This window comes from Phalacrocorax carbo (genome assembly GCF_963921805.1).
Source record: "Phalacrocorax carbo chromosome W unlocalized genomic scaffold, bPhaCar2.1 SUPER_W_unloc_5, whole genome shotgun sequence".
NCBI lineage: Eukaryota > Metazoa > Chordata > Aves > Suliformes > Phalacrocoracidae > Phalacrocorax > Phalacrocorax carbo.
The window spans coordinates 139,320-159,937 of record NW_026990256.1 but is presented as its reverse complement, the minus strand read 5'-3'; the positions used below and the strand labels follow the sequence as shown (position 1 = coordinate 159,937).

General features: G+C 43.6%; 1 protein-coding gene across 5 annotated transcripts in view; it reads left to right on the top strand.

The window, feature by feature from the left end:
* Positions 1 to 20,618, top strand: part of LOC135310889 (secretory carrier-associated membrane protein 1-like) — a 108,383-nt gene that overhangs the window by 54,961 nt on the left and 32,804 nt on the right. For all 5 annotated transcript variants that reach the window (XM_064440000.1, XM_064439998.1, XM_064440001.1 and 2 more), the window contains exons 3-6: positions 3,302 to 3,400; positions 4,284 to 4,395; positions 7,655 to 7,783; positions 15,611 to 15,770. In XM_064440000.1, the coding sequence (XP_064296070.1) occupies positions 3,302 to 3,400; positions 4,284 to 4,395; positions 7,655 to 7,783; positions 15,611 to 15,770 (500 nt within the window). The remainder of the gene's footprint in view (positions 1 to 3,301; positions 3,401 to 4,283; positions 4,396 to 7,654; positions 7,784 to 15,610; positions 15,771 to 20,618) is intronic.

Here is a 20,618-nt window from a genome sequence, read left to right as displayed (position 1 = left end):
AGTGCTGATCAGCTGGAGAGGAGGAATGGGACATGGCTCTGTGTACCTATATTTTATGTAATTCTGATAGTGTTATGTGGGGGTGGTGTTAAAGGCAGTGCCCTGCCTTTGGCAGCTTGTGTAGCTGGCTATGCTAGTGTCCTTGGTACGTGCGGTTGTGTGTGTATTTGCGTGCATCTCTGGGATGTGCACTCAACTTTGCTACTAGCCACACCTGGAAACAGGAAAGCAGCAGCTGTATCTGTCAGCCTGGGATGGATGGATTCAGACCAGAGGGTCTGAAGTTGTGCTGGACTAGGCTCCAGCTGTTGGAGAGGGGTCCCTGGGTCTCAGAATCTGCTGGAAGAAGTAGCTTTTATAACATCTCTTAACAGCTTTTGTCCCCCAGCCCCTCTTGACTTTCTTAGTATTCCAGGATGCACAGCCCCTGCTACAAATCACTGTTTTAATCTCTCTTCTTCCAGGGAGCACAGGCTCTTACCTAGGCATGTGTGTAGTGGACAGCAATTCTAACACTGTATAGGTGGCCAGCTAGCATATAGTAGAGCCTAAGCAATGCAGAAATCTGAATCCAAAGAATCTTCCACATAATTAGTTCCTTATGTTAATGTCATCTATCATATATGCTGTTGGATAGCATCTTTGATTATGTATCTCTAATGAGCTTTCTGATCGGTTCCTTTATTCATCATAAGCATATATGCATGTTCCATGTCCAAGCTGTTTGGACAAAGTGTCTTTCAAGGATAAGTAACTTTGAATTCATTGTTCAAATGATGGTTGTCTAGTTTTTGTAGGAGTTCTTGTACAAGAGACCTTTGTCCTTATCACAGAATGCTCCAACTTAAGGAATAGCAGTATTAATCACCTTTAACCAACTTCGGCTGTCTTCATCCTAGAACACCGAGTAATCTTTCTTATGATTAAAAGCTTAAATCACTGAGTATTTCTGAGAAATGAGACCTCTCTGATATCTCAGTATTTTGTTAGGAGCTGATGTACAAGGTGGAAAGATAATTTTGAAATGCTGGAATCGGTTGATGTTGCTGAGGTATGCTGCAATATTACACACAGAGGTGGAGTTTACTCGGGCATGATGTTTTCTCCTCAGTGTATCGCATTTGTGCATTTCAAAAGATGGTTGGTGTATTGGGTTTGCGTGGCAAGGTTTTGGTAGCAGGTGGGCTATAGGGGTGGCTTCTGTGAGAAGCTGCCAGAAGCTTCCAAGCTTCCCCTATGTCCAACAGAGCCAATGCCAGCCTGCTCCAAGATGGACCCACAGCTGGCCAAGGCTGAGCCAATCAGGGAAGGTGGTAGTGCCTCTGTGATAACATATTTAAGAAGGGGGGGAGGGGGGGACTGCTGTACAACAGCATGAAGAGAGGAGTGAGAATATGTGAGAGAAACAACACTGCAGACACCAAGGTCAGTGAAGAATGAGAGGGGAAGGAGATGCTCCAGGGACCAGAGCAGAGATTCCCCTGCAGCCCCTAGTGAAGACCACAGTGAAGCAGGCTGTCCCCCTGCAGCCTATGGAGGTTAACGGTGGAGCAGATATCCACCTGCAGCCCATGGAGGACCCCATGTTGGAGCAGGCGGATGTGCCTGAACGAGGCTGTGACCCCATGGGAAGCCTGTGCTGAAGCAGGCTCCTGGCAGGACCTGTGGACCCATGGAGAGAGGAGCCCACACTGGAGCAAGTTTGATGGCAGGACTTTTGACCCTGTGGGGGACCCATGCTGGATCAGTCCATTCCTGAAGAACTGCAGCCCGTGGGAAGGACCCACATTGGAGAAGTTTGCGGAGGACTGTCTCCCATGGGACGGGCCCCACACTGGAGCAGGGGAAGTGTGAGGAGTTCTTCCCCTGAGGAGGAAGGAGTGGAAGAGACAATGTGCGATGAACTGACCGCAATCCCCATTCCCCGTCCCCCTGCACCACTGAGGGGAAGGAGGTAGAGAAAATGGGGACTGAAGTTGAGCCTGGGAAGAACAGAGGGGTGGGGGGAAGGTGTTTTAAGATTTGGTTTTATTTCTCATTATCCTACTCTGATTTTGATTGTTAATAAATTAATTTCCCCAAGTTGAGTCTGTTTTGCCTGTGATGGTAATTGCTGAGTGATCTCTCTGTCCATATCTCCACCTATGAGCCTTTTGTTATACTTTCTCTCCCCTGTCCAGCTGAGAAGGGTAGTGATAGAGTGGCATGGTGGGCACCTGGTGTCCAGCCAGGGTCAACCCACCACAGTTGGAAAAGATACAGATAAGCTGGGCCAAGTCATAATTTGCCAAGTTAGTGGTATTCAGTTGATTCCTGCTTTGTTTTAAGGTGCTTTTGTATTTGAAACATTGCAGTTCTCACCATATTTTTGTTCTTGATTTTAGTCTTATTAGGAACAAGTGATTCTCTGTCTTAAAAGATCACAGAACAGGGAAGTCTTTCATGTTGCAAGCTCTACACAAAGAAAGATATGAATTGTAGTTTTCTCCCAAGCATATTTAAGAATAAAATAACATCAGAGTAAAGCTATACTGGTCTGCTTTGGTAAAGTTCAGTTGATAGCTTTAATCTAGGCAGCAGTAATTTCCTTGGTTTGATAGGTACTGGTTAACATTGTGTATGATAGAGAGATGTGGAGAAAGTCAGAGGAGGTGACAAACAGGAATAAGCAGGAGATGATTCAAAACAAAACACAGAATTGAAAAAAACCCTGAGCTACTAAAAGCTGCTTGTAAGATGTGTTCTTATAGGTAATGACCAAGTGACCAAATTGATAGTGGTACTTGAAACTAGATACTACAGTACATACTGGTGGAATAGTTAAGGAATAGATTGTGGATCCTGAACTGGAAAATTTAATACAGTACATTGCTTCTCTAGTTAACCAGGTGATATAAGCCTTTGTTAAGTAGAAGGCTCTGGAAGACACTACTAATAAATTACATCGTGTTTGAGAATATGAATAGATCACTGTTAAATCCTGCAATTCTCTTAAATGGTAACTGTCTTTATTCATGTTAATGTCTGGACAAAATTAAAATTCTATTTACTTTCTACTGATCCATAAAATTCCATGTGTGCAAGTAGTACAGTGTAAAAACAAGCAAGCAGAGCACTGCACCACAGAATATAGTTACCTTCTTTTTCCTAAAGGTTATAAATATTGCAGGTAGCATATCAGATTTTCAGTTTATCAGTAACAGTTCCTTTAAAGCAACTGGATTAGTTATTACAGAGTTAATGAAGATGTGCTTATTAGAATAGGAGACTGTTTCCCTATAACTGTCTCATGTTTTCTTAGTCTCCTCCAGGAAATGTGAAAATGTCTAATGTACCTAGTACCCAGCCAGCAATAATGAAACCAACAGAAGAACCACCTGCTTATGCACAAACTGCAAAGGTTTGTCAATAACTTTCAGGTACTAGGTTCCTTTCAATTATCTTCATATAAATACACTTCTGTGTCGTGGTTCAGCCTCAGTTGGCAACTAAACACCACGCAGCCGCTCGCTCACTTCCCCCCACCCCTGTGGGATGGGGGAGAGAATCGGAAGAGCAAAAGAACTTGTCGGTTGAAATAAGCATATTTTAATAATTACAATAAAATAATAATTATAATTATTATGATAATAATGACAATAACGATAATATAATAAAATGGAAAAGGAAAAAGAAAACCAGAAACACAAATGATACAACCACTCGCCACCCGCCGACCGACGCTGCCCACCCCCGAGCCGCGATTGCCTCCCTCCTCCTCCCCCAGCCAGCACCTCCCAGTTAACATACTGGGCATGATGTTACATGATATGGAATATCCCTTTGGTCAGTTTGAATCTGCTCTCTTAGCTGTGCCCCCTCCCCTCCCGGCTTCTTGTGCACCTGGCAGAGCATGGGAAGCTGGAAAAGTCCTTGACTAGTACAAGCACTACCCAGCAACAGCCAAAACATCTGTGTGTTATCTCAACATTGTTTTCATGCTAAGTCCAAAGCACAGCACTATGCCAGCTGCAGTGAAGAAAATTAACTCTATCCCAGCTAAAACCATGACATTCTGGAATAGTGTCTTTTATAAATAAGCATTGCTTTCCTGATGATTTATGAAAATAATACTGCCTTTAAGTAATCAGTTACTGCATGAATTCATGCAATAGTAGGTCAGTCTTCATCCATGACTGGAGATGCTTAATTATGGAAAATAGACTTGGAATATTTATTTTGTGTCTGTTGTTTGTTTTTTTTTAATCAATGATGATTTATCTAATGATGCTTGTTTTGTTCAGGAGCATGCCTTGGCCCAGGCAGAACTGCTAAAGCGTCAAGAAGAACTGGAAAGGAAAGCAGCTGAACTGGATCGCAGAGAAAGGGAAATGCAGAGTCTTAATCAGCAGGGGGGTATGCATGAAAAAAATACTTTTTTAAATTGCAGAAATTTCACTTATTCTCAGAAACTGTTTTAGTTTTATGGTGACATTGTGAAACAGGTCAAAGAGGGGTTTTTATAATCTCTTCAGGAAAAGAAAATTTATCTCCTTTGGGACAATGCATACAGTGGCTAAAAACTGGCCTGGCCTGTGTAAATTTTCACAGCAAATATTTTAAATGTGGCCTATGTTACATGTTATCCTCTGCTATCAGCTATTTTTATTCTAGGTTAATATCCAAGTAATATTACTGAATAGAAATGGAACAGTTTGAGAAGAAGTAAAAGTAACTTCATAAGTAACATCTCTTTGATTTCTCTTCTGTCAGTATTTATAGCTGTAGGAGAACTTTCCTGTTTTGAAACATTTTCTTATCTTTTGCTGTGTTACAGACACAATATTCTATGCAAATAGCAGAAAGATTTATTCTATTATTGTATTAATTTTTCATGACACTTTGGAACCCATAGTCAAAATCCGTATCTCATTTTGCCACAAACTGTAAGTGTGCTGTGTGAAACCACTAGTTTTTGTACCGCAATTTCACAAATTAGAAGATTTACATACTCTTAACTGAAGATACTGTGCTAGAAGTAGATCTATGGGAATATTCCTTTTCAAAAGGAAGAACTTCAGACTGAAGTTAGAAAAAGCAAACCAAGACAAAAAACCAAAACCACTGTGTGCAAGGTTGACTTTGTGTGATCTTTTCACTTGTATCTAGAATTCTGACTGTTGTATTTCCACATGTGCTGGTTTTTTTGCTCCTGTGGTAATTGGAATATACAGTGGTACAATTCCAGATTGCATAATCACTTAGTAATTCAAATTCTCAGGGAACTTTATGCCAGTCATATGCTAGGATCTGGGAATGGGGACTTGCTACTATTCTTCTTCTAAGGAAAAGAGTCATGGTGATATTGCCTCTACGTTAAACCATTTTTATTTTCTCAGTATTTATTCTTTTCAATCTCCTTGTTAAATCTCTGTACCTCTTCTCCCAGATAATGATTTTTTTTGTTCTTTTTTTTTTTATTTATTTCCTTCTTCATATATTTCTCTTTGTCTAATTTCACTAACTTATATTGATTACTTGTCTCTTCCAGGCTTTAGGGACAGTTTTGTTCATCTATATTGTAGGGAACATAACTCTTGATACCCCATGCATGTTTCAGGACATTTCTAAAATGGGTATTTACTGTGTTATTAAGTTGCAGTTGTTCACATCGAAGTGCTTGAAGAGTCCGTGAAGAATCTAAAGGATTCTTTAGGAAGGCGACTAGAGAAGAGAGAGCTCTTAAAGCTTTAAAGAGGATATTGGGTTTTTACCAAATGACTGCGTAAAAGATGCTGCAAATCAGAAATTGTATGTTCTGACTGAAGAGAACAATATTCTCTTCCTTTTGATTTTTTTCCTTTTGCACACTCATTCAAACTCCTTTGGAAACAATGTAGAGAAGTAGAGATGTTTTGATTGGAGAGCAAGGTCTTTTGCAACAGTACTCTAGCTATTTGCATTCAGTGTAAAATGTTGGCTGCACATCTACGACACTGTCATCATATGCAATTGACTAAAATGCAAAGATCTTCAAGCTGATAGGTCTGCTCAGTTCGATGCCTTCGGTCTTCTCTGCTTGGGTCCTGTGCAGTATTACACTTGAGCTTATTGAAGTGTGCTGCTTCCTGTTTCAACTAGTTCATTTGGGCATGCCTGAAAATACCTTTCTGGACTTGCATGAAGCTAGTTTTGGGGGTGTCTGCCTTCATAGTGTAGTCTGCCTTCATTGAAATTACGTTAATAGGTCTTGAGATGGTAACTTGTTGTGTTGAATGAAATAACTCTGAGCTAGCTCTTTGCTTATCAAGATACAATCTTGGAATATGAGTATCCAGAGTATATTTCGAAAAAGGCCACTTGGTGTTTGATCTCAAACCATCTCACCAAGCTGTCTTTCAGTCTTAGCTGAAAATTTTGAAACCTGTGCGACAAGGGTAGGAAAGCACATCAAATATAATTCTTAAATAAGAACTTGTACTATTATATCTGATTTTTTTCTGTGACTGTCTTGAAACTATCGGTCCTGAAAGAAATAACCATATACTGTAGAATGAAGATCTGAATTATTATCAGATATTTTTCATATAAGAAATCCCAAAGTAGTTTTTTAATATGGATGGGAATATTACTTGATTACCTTCTGTATGGTCTCTCTGTAAATCCCCTGCTCTAAAAGGCTTGATAAAAAACATTCAGTGGAAGAGGCAGAAAATTTAACAGATACTTAGTCCCTTGGACCTGTTTGGACAGAACTGTCAGCTTCATCTTGTCTGAGTGGGGAAAGAAATAAGTAATGCAAGTGTGTAAGCTTTGCAAGTTTTCTGTTCTTACCAGATGAACTGCTAGTAAAGATATGGTTGAAGATAGAAATTGCAAGCAAAACCTTGTCGGAATTTCAAATAAAGGTGCCTTTAGGTTAGTCTCTAGTTCAGCTCCACTTTTGACATATGGTGATTAATGTATCTCTTGCATCCAGAATTTGAAATGCTGTAGTAAAGGTTTGTTGTAGTTATCAGTTGAATCTCTGAGTCTATGCTTGGTAAGACTTGTGTTCGGCAGAATGTATACTCTAACCTGTGAGCAGATCAGCATACAGGAAATCCAAGTATCTGATACTGTGTTGTCATTTGTGGTGTCCTCACTCTGTCACACAACTGTATCAAAATATATTGATGCTGTAGGGCATCTTCTTGTAACAAAAAAGTAGTTTAGACCATTTAAATAGCTGCCTTTCTTCAGGCTTATGGGTTTTTAGGTAAAGCTTTGACTGTAAACTGTATTGGGAACTAGTTCAGAGTGTTAGAGATATCTGGGTGTTACAAATATCAGGATTCTGAGAATGGAGAATGCTTTTCAGTCCTCAGTCTTTATGTTCAACAAAGTGTGAGAGTATGGTGGGACTTAGAGAAATGTGCCTGCTTAGTCTTTTACATAGATAAAATACTGTACTTTCCTTGATCTGACTGCACTTCATTGTATTTTATTTCTGAAGATTATTTTCAGTATTGTGTGAGGATTGCTAAAAAAACTCTTGGGTTTTGGTAGCCCAAGTTATCCATATGCTTGTGAAACTTGTGCATAAAACAATTTGAATAAATCCAAATGCATATCTCTTTCTAGTATACAGAGATTAAAACTATTATAAAGCACTTTTTTTTTTTCTGATTTGCAGGTAGAAAAAATAACTGGCCACCTCTTCCTGAGAATTTTCCAGTGGGTCCATGTTTCTACCAGGACTTTTCTGTAGACATTCCTGTAGAATTCCAGAAGACAGTAAAGATCATGTACTATTTGTGGATGTGTAAGTATTTTTTTTTCTTTAAAGAAGAAACGAAGTGCCTATTTGAACATATCTGCTACCCTGGCTTTTGCAACATATGTAATGAGAATATCTTTTAAATCCAGACGTCAAATCTTGAAGTGGAATCTCTTTGTTAGCTTCAATTTTAAAAGTATTGGATTATTTCATAGAAATTTCTGTAGAAAAAAAGGGGGAGGATTACACTAAGGCAATTTGGTTATAGTATATTGCAGTTTTCTGCTTTAAATATCCCTCTTGTTGTAAAATGAGCTTTGACCATTTATTACCTTAGAAATAATTCTACTTAAAATCAGCTTATATATTAAGAAATATAATACGCAATTAGTGTTAATAGACTTGTGAGTTTAACAAGTGCATCGTGGTTTAACCCCAGCTGGCAAATAAGCACCATGCAGCCGCTTGCTCACTCCCCACTAGTGAGATGGGGGAGAGAACTGGAAGGGTAAAAGTGAGAAAACTTGTGGTTTGAGATAAAGACAGTTTTATATCACTTTGGTCTGTTAGGGTCAGCTGTCCTGGCTGTGTCCCCTCCCAGCTTCTTGTGTACCCAGCAGAGCCTGGGAAGCTGAACAAGTCCTTGACCAGTGTAAGTGCTACTTAGCAACAACTAAAACATCTCTGCATTATCACCGCTGTTTCCAGCAAAACTCCAAAACATAGCCCCATACTAGCTACTACGAAGAAAATTAACTCTATCCCAGCGAAAACCAGCACACTGTTAAACTGTCTTTATCTCAACCCATGAGTTTCCTCGCTTTTACTCTACTGATTCTCTCCCCCATTCCACTGCAGGGGGAGGGAGTGAGCAGCTGCGTGGTGATTAGTTGCTGGCTGGGGTTAAACCACAAGAAATAGGTAAAGCAAAAGCCATGCATGCAAGCAAAGCAAAACGAGTAATTCATTCACTGCTTCCCATTGGCAGGCAGGTGTTCAGCCATCTCCAGGAAGGTAGGGCTCCATCATGCATAATGATTACTTGGGAAGAGAAACGCCATCACTCTGAATGTTCCCCCCCTTCCTTCTTCTTCCCCCAGCTTTATATGCTGAGAATGACATCATGTGATATGGAATGTCCCTTTGGTCAGTTGGGGTCAGCTGTCCTGGCTGTGTCCCCTCCCAGTTTCTTGTGCACCCCCAGCCTACTTGCTGGTGGGGTGGCGTGAGAAGCACAAAAGGCCTTGACACTGTGCAAGCACTGCTCAGCAGTAACTAAAACATCCCTGTATTATCAACACTGTTTTCAGCAGAAATCCAAAACATAGTCCCGTACTAGCTTCTGTGAAGAAAATTAACTCTATCCCAGCTAAAATCAGCCTCCACTCTCTGTTAGACTTCTGCACTGGCCATATGGGACTGTTAAAGGGTGAGTGAGTATTACTGATGACTCCTTGGCTCCTCAGTTGGTGAATGAGTTTATGGATGGGGATCAGAGAGTCTCTGTTGGTGCGATATTGCCACCAGTGCACTGTTGTGGTGGCGATCGGCACCTGTTGTTCTTTGACCCTCAGCAACCCCACATCATAAGGGTCCATTGAGAGACCGGGCAAGGTAGACAGCTGTTTAATTTCCTCCGTCTCCAAGGCAGCTACACCAAAAGCCCACCTGTACCTCTTGGTGAGCCCACCTGTACCTCTTGGGATATCCCTGTCACTCCAGCAATGCTGATGGGTTCTGCCCCTATATAGTTTGATGGCATTAGGGTGCACTGTGCACTGGTGTCCACTAAAGATTTATACTCCTGTGGGTCGGACGTGCCAGGCCATCTAATCCACACAGTCCAGTAAACCCCGTTGTCCCTTTCCTCCACCTGGCTGGAGGCAGGGCCCCTCTAGTCTTGATCATGGCATTCGCAACTCACTTGCTGTAAATGTGAATCAAGCGTCTCTCTATTAAGCTCAGAAATAAAATCAGCACTTCTACTCCTCTGTCTGGGGACCTGCTCACTGGAAACTGGATCAGCAGCTTTCCTGGAAGAACCTCCCTGAGTGACACTTCTTCCCTGCAGCTCACGTACCCGTGCCTCTAGGGTCGAGGTAGGCTTGCCATCCCACTTCTTCATGTCCTCTCCGTGGTCACGCAGGTAGAACCATAGGGTGGCCCGTGGTGTGTGTCCTCTCCTTTGAGCCAAAGGACGCTTAGTCCTAACAGCTGAGACACTACTCAGTAGAGGTGGGGAGTAGGACATATCTTCTTTGAGCTGCTGGACCTCTTGGGATAGTTTCTCCACAGCAGAGATGAGGGTGGAAGAGATATTTGCTTCATAATTCCATAGTTTATCAATCACATCCGCCACTTTTGGTGCCTCATCATCTTTCCAGGACATCACTGCCAATGAGTTTGCATATGAAGACGGTGCGCTCCGTACAAGCTTCTGCCACATGGGTCGTGTGCGCTGGGCTTCATCTGGATCTTTGGATGACCATTGATCGTCCAGGTCACCATAAATCACCTCAAGCACAGCTAATTCCCTTAGATACTGGATGCCTTTCTCCATGGTTGTGCATTTTCCTAAGTGAAAATGCACATCTTCTTTGAAGGGATACCTTTCCTTCAGTCTGGACAGGAGTCACCTCCATAAGCTGAGACCTTGTGTCCCTTCTCTTCCCCTTGGGAGCGCTGAATACTGTTGAAGAGGGAGGGCTCGGTATGCATGGGCCAGGCCTGAGCATGTTGCAGCCATCTGTATGTCTCTGGAGTTCCCAGCATAACAACATAGTTTCTCCAAATATTCTACTAGTTTTTCAGGATTCTGCACTTGTTCAGGGGTAAAGCTCCAAAACACTGGGGGTGCCCACTGCCCTAGGTATTTGCCCATGCTATCCCACACACCCTGCCACTCATAAATATCAAGTCTTGGGGCAGATCTCTGGATGATGCTTTATAACCTTAACCAAAACTATAAACAACATGCCCAAAAACTAACAATAAGTCTATCTTAACTACCCAAGGATGGGCAAGATGCAAAAAGGTTGTTGCAGTAAAGGTGGAGACATCATATAAGAAAGTAGCAAAGATACCATTCTGTATTTCCTGCATATAAAGTCTCTCCGAGGAGGAGGAGGTATAATTGCAAAATTGCCTCATTGAGGTGGTATCCAAAGTACATTAATGGTTCCAGCAAAAACCCCAAAAACCAGATAAACCTGAAAACCAGTGTTTGCATAGCAAATCTCTTTAGGCAAAACAGCACTAGTCATGGCAGAGCACAGCAGACTAAACAAACCAACACCAATCTTTAGCATGTATTGCAAAGATGAGAACATGGTGCTGTGACCAGCAGCTGTTATTACCTCAAACCCTCTGAGCCCCACGTTGGGTGTACCAAAAAAGACTGTTGTGGTTCAGCTGGCAACTTAGCCCCACACAGCCACTCGCTCATTCACCCACAGGCATGATGGGGGAGAGAATCAGAAAGGTAAAAGTGAGAAAAGTCTTGGGTTAAGATAAGAACAGTTTAATAAATAAAATAGAACAATAATGACAACAACAGTAATGCAATGAAAAGGAGAATAATGAGAGAGGCGAAAACCGGGGTGGGGCAGGGCGGGGGAGGGGTGGGGGGAGGATGGCAAGAAGGAGGACCTGGGAAACTATAGGCCAGTCAGCCTCACCTTCATCCCTGGAAAGGTGATGGAGCAGTTCATCCTTGAGGTCATCTCCAGGCATGTAGAGTACAAGAAGGTTATCAGAAAGAGTCAGCATGGTTTCACCAAGGGAAGATCATGCTTGACCAACCTCATAGCCTTCTATGATGGCATGGCTAGCTGGGTTGACTAAGGGAGAGCAGTGGATGTTGTCTATCTTGACTTAAGAAAGGCATTTGACACTGTCTCTCAGAACATATAGGAAAGCTAAGGAAGCGTGTGTTAGATGAGTGGACAGTGAGGTGGACAGAGAACTGGCTGAACAACAGAACTCAGAGGGTCGTGATCAATGGAACAGAGTCTGGATGGAGGCCTGTCACTAGTGGTGTTCCCCAGGGGTCTGTGCTGGGTCCAGTCCTGTTCAAGATATTCATCAATGACCTGGATGATGGGATAGAGTGTAACCTCAGCAAGTTCGCTGATGACACCAAGCTGGGAGGAGTGGCTGATACACCAGAAGGCTGTGCTGCCATCCAGCGAGACCTGGACAGGCTGGAGAGCTGGGCCGAGGGGAACCTGATGAAATTCAACAAGAGCAAGTGCAAGGTCCTGCACCTGGGGAGGAACAACCCCATGCACCAGTGCAGGTAGGGGGCTGAACTACTGGAAAGCGGCTCTGTTGAGAAGGACCTTGGAATGCTGGTGGACAACAATTTAACTGAGCCAACAATGTGCCCTTGTGGCCAAGAAGGCCAACGGTATCCTGGGCTGCATTAAAAGCAGTGTGGCCAGCAGGTCGAGGGAGGTTATCCTCCCCCTCTACTCTACCCTAGTGAGACTGCATTTGGAGTACTGTGTCCAGTTTTGGGCCCCCCCAGTTTAAGAAGGACGGGAAACTGCTCAAGGAAGTCCAGCAGAGAGCTACGAAGATGATCGGGGGCTGGAGCATCTCCCTTATGAGGAAAGGCTGAGAGATGGCTTTTTTCAGCCTGGAGAAGAGAAGACTGCGGGGGGATTTCATCAATACCTTTAAATATCTAAAGGGTGGGTGTCAGGACGATGGGACTGGACTCTTTTCAGTAGTGCCCAATGACAGGACAAGGGGCAATGGGCACAAGTTGAAACACAGGAAGTTCCACCTAAACATGAAGAAATGCACAGGCAGTGGAAGCATGGACAGGTATCCTGGGAAGAGTATAGCAACGCTGCCTGATTGTGTAGGGATGGGGTCAGCAAGGCCAAGGCGCAGCTGCAGCTCAATTTGGCAAGGGCCACAAAGAATATCAATACGGGCTTCTACAGGTATGTCAGCCCGAAAAGGAAGGTCAGAGAAAGTGTACCCCCTACTGATGAACACGACTGGCAAACTGGTAACAATGGACGAGGAGAGGGTTGAGGTATTCAACAACTTTTTTGCCTCTGTCTTCACTGGCAATCTCTTCTCACACCTCTCGAGTGGGTGGACCTCAAGGCACGGACTGGGGTAGCAAAGCCCCTCCCACTGTAAGAGAAGACCAGGTTCGTGAACGCCTGAGGAACCTGTATATGCACAAGTCTATGGGACCTGATGAGATGCATCGCAGAGTCCTGAGGGAATTGGCTGATGTAGTTGTCAAGCCACTCTCCACGATATTTGAAAAGTCATGGCAGTCAGGTGAAGTCCCTGGGGACTGGAAAAAGGGAAACATTGTGCCCATCTTTAAAAAGGGTAGAAAGGAGGATCTGGGGAACTACCGTCCTGTCAGCCTCACCTCTGTGCCTGGGAAGATCATGGAACAGGTCCTCCGAGAAGCTATGCTAAGGCACATGGAGGACAGGGAGGTGATCCGAGGCAGCCAGCATGGCTTCACCAAGGGCAAGTCCTGCCTGACCAACCTAGTGGCTTTCTATGGTGGCGTGACTACATCAGTGGACAAGGGAAGAGCAATGAATGTCATCTAGCTGGATTTCTGTAAGGCCTTTGACATGATCCCCCACAGCATCCTTCTCTAAACTGGAGAGGTATGGATTTGATGGGTGGACTGTTCGGTGGATAAGGAATTGGTTGGATGGTCGCATCCAGAGGGTAGTGGTCAATGGCTCAACGTCCAGATGGAGACCGGTGATGAGTGGTGTCCCTCAAGGCTCCCTACTGGGACTAGTGCTGTTTAACATTTTCATCAATGACATAGACAGTGTCCACCCTGAGCAAGTTTGAAGATGACACCAAGATGAGTGGTGCAGTTGACATGCCAAAAGGACGGGATGTCATCCAAAGAGACCTAGACAAGCTGGAGAGGTGGGCCTGTGAGAGAACCTCCTGAGGTTCAACAAGGCCGAGTGCAAGGTCCTGCACCTGGGTCGGGGCAACCCCCAGTATCAACACAGGCTGGGGGATGAAGGAATCGAGAGCAGCCCTGTGGAGAAGGACTTGGGGGTACTGGTGAACGAAAAGCTGGACATGAGCACTTGCAGCCCAGGCGGCCAACTGTATCCTGGGCTGCATCAGAAGAAGCATGGCCAGCATGTCAAGGGAGGTGATTCTGCCCCTCTACTCCGCTCTGGTGAGACCCCACCTGGAGTACTGCGTCCAGCTCTGGAGCCCACAGTACAGGAAAGACATGGAGCTGTTGGAGTGGGTCCAGAGGAGGGCCACAAAAATGATCAGGCGGCTGGAGCACCTCTTCTACGAGGACAGGCTGAGACAGTTGGGGTGGTTCAGCCTGGAGAAGAGAAGGCTCTGTGGAGACCTTATTGCAGCCTTTCAGTACTTAAAGGGGTCTTCTAAGAAACAATGGGGAGATACTTTAGTAGGGCCTGTAGTGATAGGACAAGGGGTAATGGTTTTTAAGTATAAGAGCGTAGATTCAGACTAGATAGAAGGAAGAAATTTTTTACTATGAGGGTGGTGAAACACTGGAACAGGTTGCCCGGAGAGGTGGTAGATGCCCCCATCCCTTGAAGCATTCAGGGTCATGCTGGACGGTGCTCTGAGCAACCTGATCTAGTTGAAGATGTCCCTGCTCATTGTAGGCGGGGGTTGGACTACATGATCTCTAAAGGTCGTTTCCAACTCAAATCATTCTGTGATCCTTCTGTTAACCTTACCTTCCAATAGAATGACTAGAATGTTTCTGTGGAGTTAAATAAAAAATCATTGCTCTAAGGAGCTGCTTGTGCACTCTCAATTATAAATACTCTACTTTATCCTGGTCCACAAGTATAGAAACTGTCCCCCAAGATAGCAAAATCACTTCTGAATCACTGCTTATTGCTGAACAAAGATAGAAATTCTTGTTCATCTTTTACGTCTGGCAGAACTTCTGTGCCAGATAGCATGAAAGTAGTAGTTGTAATGTTTCTTACTACTGTTGTATCTTTTTCTGTTCCAAGAACTAAATATATTTGAAATAATCTGTGAAGTTGTAATGCCAATGCATTTTCTTTAGTAGAAGTTCAGTATCTATCCTGTAACAAGGTCTGCCAATGAGCAAATGCCAGTATTGAGCTAAGAACTGAGCACCAAAAAGGCAGATGTTTAAGACCAGTGGTATAAGAAATATTTGAATATGCAATATATATTAAAGGGTCTAGAACAGCTTCTTGCAGGCATTTTTTTACTGAGAAACTTTTTTTACTAAGTAGGCTTTTTTCTTTATTACATGTAAGACTAAGAGCTTTTTCTTAAAAGATTTTTTTTTTAAAAAATTCAAATTGGAATGTGTACAGTGTTAAATATATGATGTATTTTATATAATTTATAAACTTTTCTCAAAAAAAAAAAATCCAGTAGTTTTGTACTGTAATAATAAGGCTGACAGTCTTGCACTCATTTACTTGCCTGATTATAAGCAAAAATTAATAACCAGCATATTAAAAAAGTGCAAATATCTCTATGCAGTAATTACTGTAGAAGAAATATCAATTATTGCAGACTTATAAACCTCTTTTTTTTCATCATTTTAGGTTTGAAAATATTATATTTTTATAACGGATTTTTTTTCTTCACTATACACCTGATACTACTTGAATTTTCCTGTTCAGTACTTTCACTTGTGAATGCTGGCTTTAACCTGAAAGTTAGAAAACTATACAAATCAGCGTATTGCTGAGAGAGAATATTGATTTATTGTCAGCATGCTTTTGTTTAAAAATGCACAGTTTGGGTATTACTTTAAGAATTGTAATACTTTATTATATGATCATAATTTAATTAAGACTATTTTTGCTTTTGCTTCTGCAGTCCATACAGTGACGCTGTTTCTTAATATCTTCGGATGTTTGGCTTGGTTTTACATTGATGCTACGCGAGGGGTTGATTTTGGATTGAGTATCCTATGGTTCTTGCTTTTTACCCCTTGTTCTTTTGTCTGCTGGTACAGACCACTTTATGGAGCTTTCAGGTAAGAACTTCAGCTTGACTTAAGATATTTTAAAAAAAAACTACACTTATTGAAATGCAATAACATTCCAGAATTTGCTTGTTTATCATTATGATAATCCTTTAATATGATTTCATTAGAAACAATTAGAATGCTTGCCATTAATTCAGTTGCTGTATCTGAAATGTCGATGGCAACAGTAAGGAATATGATAGAATATCCTACAAAATATGTTTAAAATACTTTATACTTGGGAGCACAGAGTGTTCAGGAGCACATCTGAAATGCTTGTACACTGACACACGCCGTATGAGAAATAAGCAGAATTAAATGGAAGCATTGATCAATTCCCAGAGCTATGATATCATTGGTATTAGTGAGACTTGGTGGAATGAGTGCCACGATGGGAGTGCTGGAATGGAGGGCTACAGGCTGTTCAGGAGGGATAGGCAGGACAGGCAAGGTGGAGGAGCTGCACTGTATATAAGGGAGAGGTTTGACTGTACAGCCCTTACAGTTAGCGATGATGTGGTTGAGAGCCTCTGGGTGATGATTAGGGGGATGGAAAACAAAGGAGATGCCATAGTGGGTGTATATTACCGATCACCCAGCCAGGATGATAGCACTGATGAGTTATTCCATAGGCAATTAGGAGAAAACTCTGGATTGGTAGCCCTTGTCCTTATGGGAGATTTCAACTTCCTAGACATCAGCTGGGAATATCGTACTGCTGTGACGAGCAAGCCTGGGAAATTCCTGAAGTTTGTGGAAGATAACTTCTTGTCACAAGTACTCAGGGATCCAACTAGGAAGGATGCCCTCCTAGACTTGCTATTTGTGAACAGAGAAGGACTTGTGGGAGATGTGATGGTAGGTGGCTGTCTTGGCCACAGTGATCAGGAAATGGTCGAGTTTAAAATTTTCAGTGTAATGGGAAAAAAAGGTCAGCCGAGTTGCTACCCTGGAATTCAGGAGGGTACACTTTAAGCTATTCAGTGAGCTGCTTAGCAGAGTACCCTAGTGTCATGGTTTAGTCCCAGTCAGCAACTAAGCACCACATAGCCGCTCACTCATTTCCCCTGCAGTGTGATGGGGGAGAGAATCAGAAGGGTAAAAGTGAGAAAACTTGTGGCTTGAGATAAAGACAGTTTAATAGGTAAAGCAAAAGCTGCACATGCAAGCAAAGCAAAACAAGGAATTCATTCACTGCTTCCCATCGGCAGGCAGGTGTTCAGCCATCTCCAGGAAAGCAGGGCTCCATCATGCGTAACGTTTACTTGGGAAGACAAATGGCATAACTCGAAACATCCCCCCCTTCCTTCTTCTTTCCACAGCTTATATATTGAGCATGACATCATATGGTATGGAATATCCCTTTGGTCAGTTGGAGTCAGCTGTCCCAGCTGTGTCCCCTTCCCAGGTTCTTGTGCACCTGGCAGAGCACGGGAAGCTGGAAAAGTCTTTAATTAGTATAAGCGCTACTTAGCAACAACTAAAACTTCCCTGTATTATCAACGCTGCTTTTAGCACAAATCCAAAACATAGCCCCATACTAGCTACTATGAAGAAAATAAACTCTATCCCAGCTGAAACCAGGACAGTATCCACCCCTTATTCCATACCATTTACATCATGCTCAGGTCCCACACTATCCAGTACAACCTCATTAATGACCACCCCCTTCCCATCCTTTGATATAATATAATACAATACACAGATATCATTCCCTTAGTCTATGGACTAAGTATATTAAACTGTTCTTATCTCAACCCACGAATTTTCTTACTTTGGCCCTTCCGATCCTCTCCCCCATCCCACAGGGGTGGGGGGAGTGAGCAGTCAGCTGTGTGGTATTTAGTTGCTGACTGGGGCTAAACCACAACACCTTACTGCAGCCTTTCAGTACTTAAACGGGCACTGTACGAATGATGTGGACAATCTCTTTAGCAAGCCCTATTGTGACAGGACAAGGGGTGATGGTTTTAAACTAAGGTAGTGTAGATTTAGACTGGATATAAGGAAAAAATTTTTTACAGTGAGGGTGGTGAAACAGTGGAACAGGTTGCCCAGAGAGTTTGTGGAGGCCCCATCCCTAGAAACATTCAAGGTCAGGTTGGACGGGGCTCTGAGCAACCTGATCTAGTTGAAGATGCCTCTGCTCACTGCAGGGGGCTTGGATTAGATGACCTTTGAAGTTCCCTTCCAACCCAAACCATTCTGTGATTCTATGATTCCTGCTACAGCAATTCCTATAACATGCAACTCAAATCACAGGTTACAACAATTTAAAGGGAGAACCATTGCAATCTCCACCCCGGTCACTCTGGGCCAGGTTATAGGGTTTAACATTGCAATGAAATCCTCGCCTTGGTCCCAGCCTGGCTAGCAACAAGGGGTTTCTGCTATAGCAATTCCTATAACACATGCAACTCAAATCTCAATTTATAACAATTTAAAGGTATTTCCATTACAGTCTCCACCCCTGGTCCCTTTGGACCAGACCATCAGGTTTAACATTGTAATGAACTCCTCCCCTTGCCCCTGCTCTGGCTTGGGCCTATCCACAGACTGCAGTCCCTTAGGGTTGTACCTGCTCCAAGTGGAGCCTCACCTAGGAGCTACAGTCTCTCCAGAGGTACACCTGCTGCGGCATAGACTTATCCAGAGCCACAGTCGCTTTGAGGTGCACTTGTTCCAGCGTGGCCTTACCCACAGCCACAGTCCCTTCAGAAGTAAACCTGCCCCAACATGGCCTTGCCCACGGCTGCAGCCCCTCCAGAAGTAAACCTGCTCTGTTGTGGGCTTATCCATGGCCACACACTTTGAGGTGCTCTGGAATGACCTCATGCACAGCCCTTGGTGCTTCAAGGTGTACCTCCTGCAGCATGGACTTATCTACAGCCACAGACAGTTTGAGGTGTACCTTCTCCAACATGGACTTATCCTTGGGCCACAGTTCCCTCAAAGGTATTCCTGCTGCAGCACAAACGAAACCACGGCCACAGATGCTCTGAGATATATCTGCTCTGGCATGGGCTTATCCACGGCCATGGATGCTTTGGGGTGTCCTGCTCCCACATGGACTCATCCCCAGGTCACAGTCCCTTTGACTCAAGTTCACACTGGAGTTCCAGCCTGTCCAGTACAGGAGCACAGAAACAGCAGCGATGCCCTGGCCATCTGCCAGCTCAGGTACCCAGCCATTGCTGTTATCAAAAAGTTTCCAGGCACAGCAGAGTAAGGTGATATGCAGTACAGTAAGCAGGAAAAGCAAAAAGCATCCACTAATGAGCACTAGACTCTAACATACAGTAAGGCAAGCAAGCCCCATGACAAGCACAGAAACCTGCCCATTAATTGCTAAACAGCAAAACCAGCTATAAATTCCATCTAGCACATTCCAATCAAATCTGTTATCTCAAACCCTCCAAGCCCCACGTTGGGTGCTAAAAAGGTCTATCATGGTTTAGCCCCAGTTAGCAACTAAGCACCGCACAGCTGCTCGCTAACTCTCCACTGGTGGGATGGGAGAGAGAATCAGAAGAGTAAAAATGAGAAAACTGATGGGTTGAGATAAAGACAGTTTAATAGGTAAAGCAAAAGCTGCGCATGCAAGCAAAGCAAAACAAGGAATTCATTCACTGCTTCTCATTGATGGGCAGATGTTCAGCCATCTCCAGGAAAGCAGGGCTCCATCATGCTTAATGGTTACTTGGGAAGACAAATGCCATAACCCTGAATGTCCCCCCCCTTCCTTCCTCTTCCCCCAGCTTTATATACTGAGCATGATGTCATATGGTATGGAATATCCCTTTGGTCAGTTGGGAAGACCCAGGAAACTACAGGCCTGTTAATCTAACCTCAGTTCCTGGAAAAAATATGGAGATCATCATACTGGGCTCTATTGAAAGGCATTTCAAGAACAATGCACTCATCAGGCACAGTCAACATGGGTTCACAAAGGGAAAGTCCCATTTAACTAATTTGATATCCTTCTATGATAAGGTCACCCGCCTAGTGGGTAAAGGGAAAGCAGTGGATGTAGGTTTTTTGGATTCTGTTAAGGCTTTTGATACAGTCCCTCACAGCATCCTTCTGGACAAGTTGTCCAGCTGTGAGGTGAGCAGGTACGTGGTGTGCTGGGTGAAGAACTGGCTGAAGGGCAGGGCTCAAAGGGCTGCAGTAAATGGGACTACATCTGGCTGGCAACCATTCATCAGTGTTGTATTCATGGCTCAATCCTAGGGCCAGTCCTGTTCAATATATTTATCAGTGATATGAATGCAGGAGTTGAATGCACCATTAGCAAGTTTGCTGATCATACCAAACTGGGATCAGTCTGCTGGGATCAGAGTAGGAATTCTCTTCAGGGACAAGAGGCCTTGCAGAGCGTTCTAGATAGTTTGGAGCACTGGGCAATCATCAGTGGCATGAAATTTAACAAGTCCAAGTGCCGGATCCTGCACCTGGGACAGAGTAACTCCAGGCACAAGTAAAAATTGGGAGAGGAGTGGCTGGAGAGCAGCCCTGCAGAAAGGGATCTGGGGATGCTGGTTGACAGCAGGCTCAATATGAGTCAGCAGTGTGCCCTGGCAGCCTAGAGGGCAAACTGCATCCTGGGGTGCATCAAACACAGTATAACCAGCCAGTCAAGAGGTGGTTATCCCACTGTATTTAGCATTGGTGCAGCCTCGCCTCGAGTACTGTGTGCAGTTCTGGGCCCCACAATTTAAGAAGGATGTGAAGGTATTCAAGGGGGCAACAAAGCTGGTGAAAGGGCTGGAAGGCAAGTCCTATGAGGAGCAACAGCTAAGGACTCTGGAGTTGTCTAGTTTGGAGAAAAGGAGGCTGAGGGGAGTCCTCATTGCC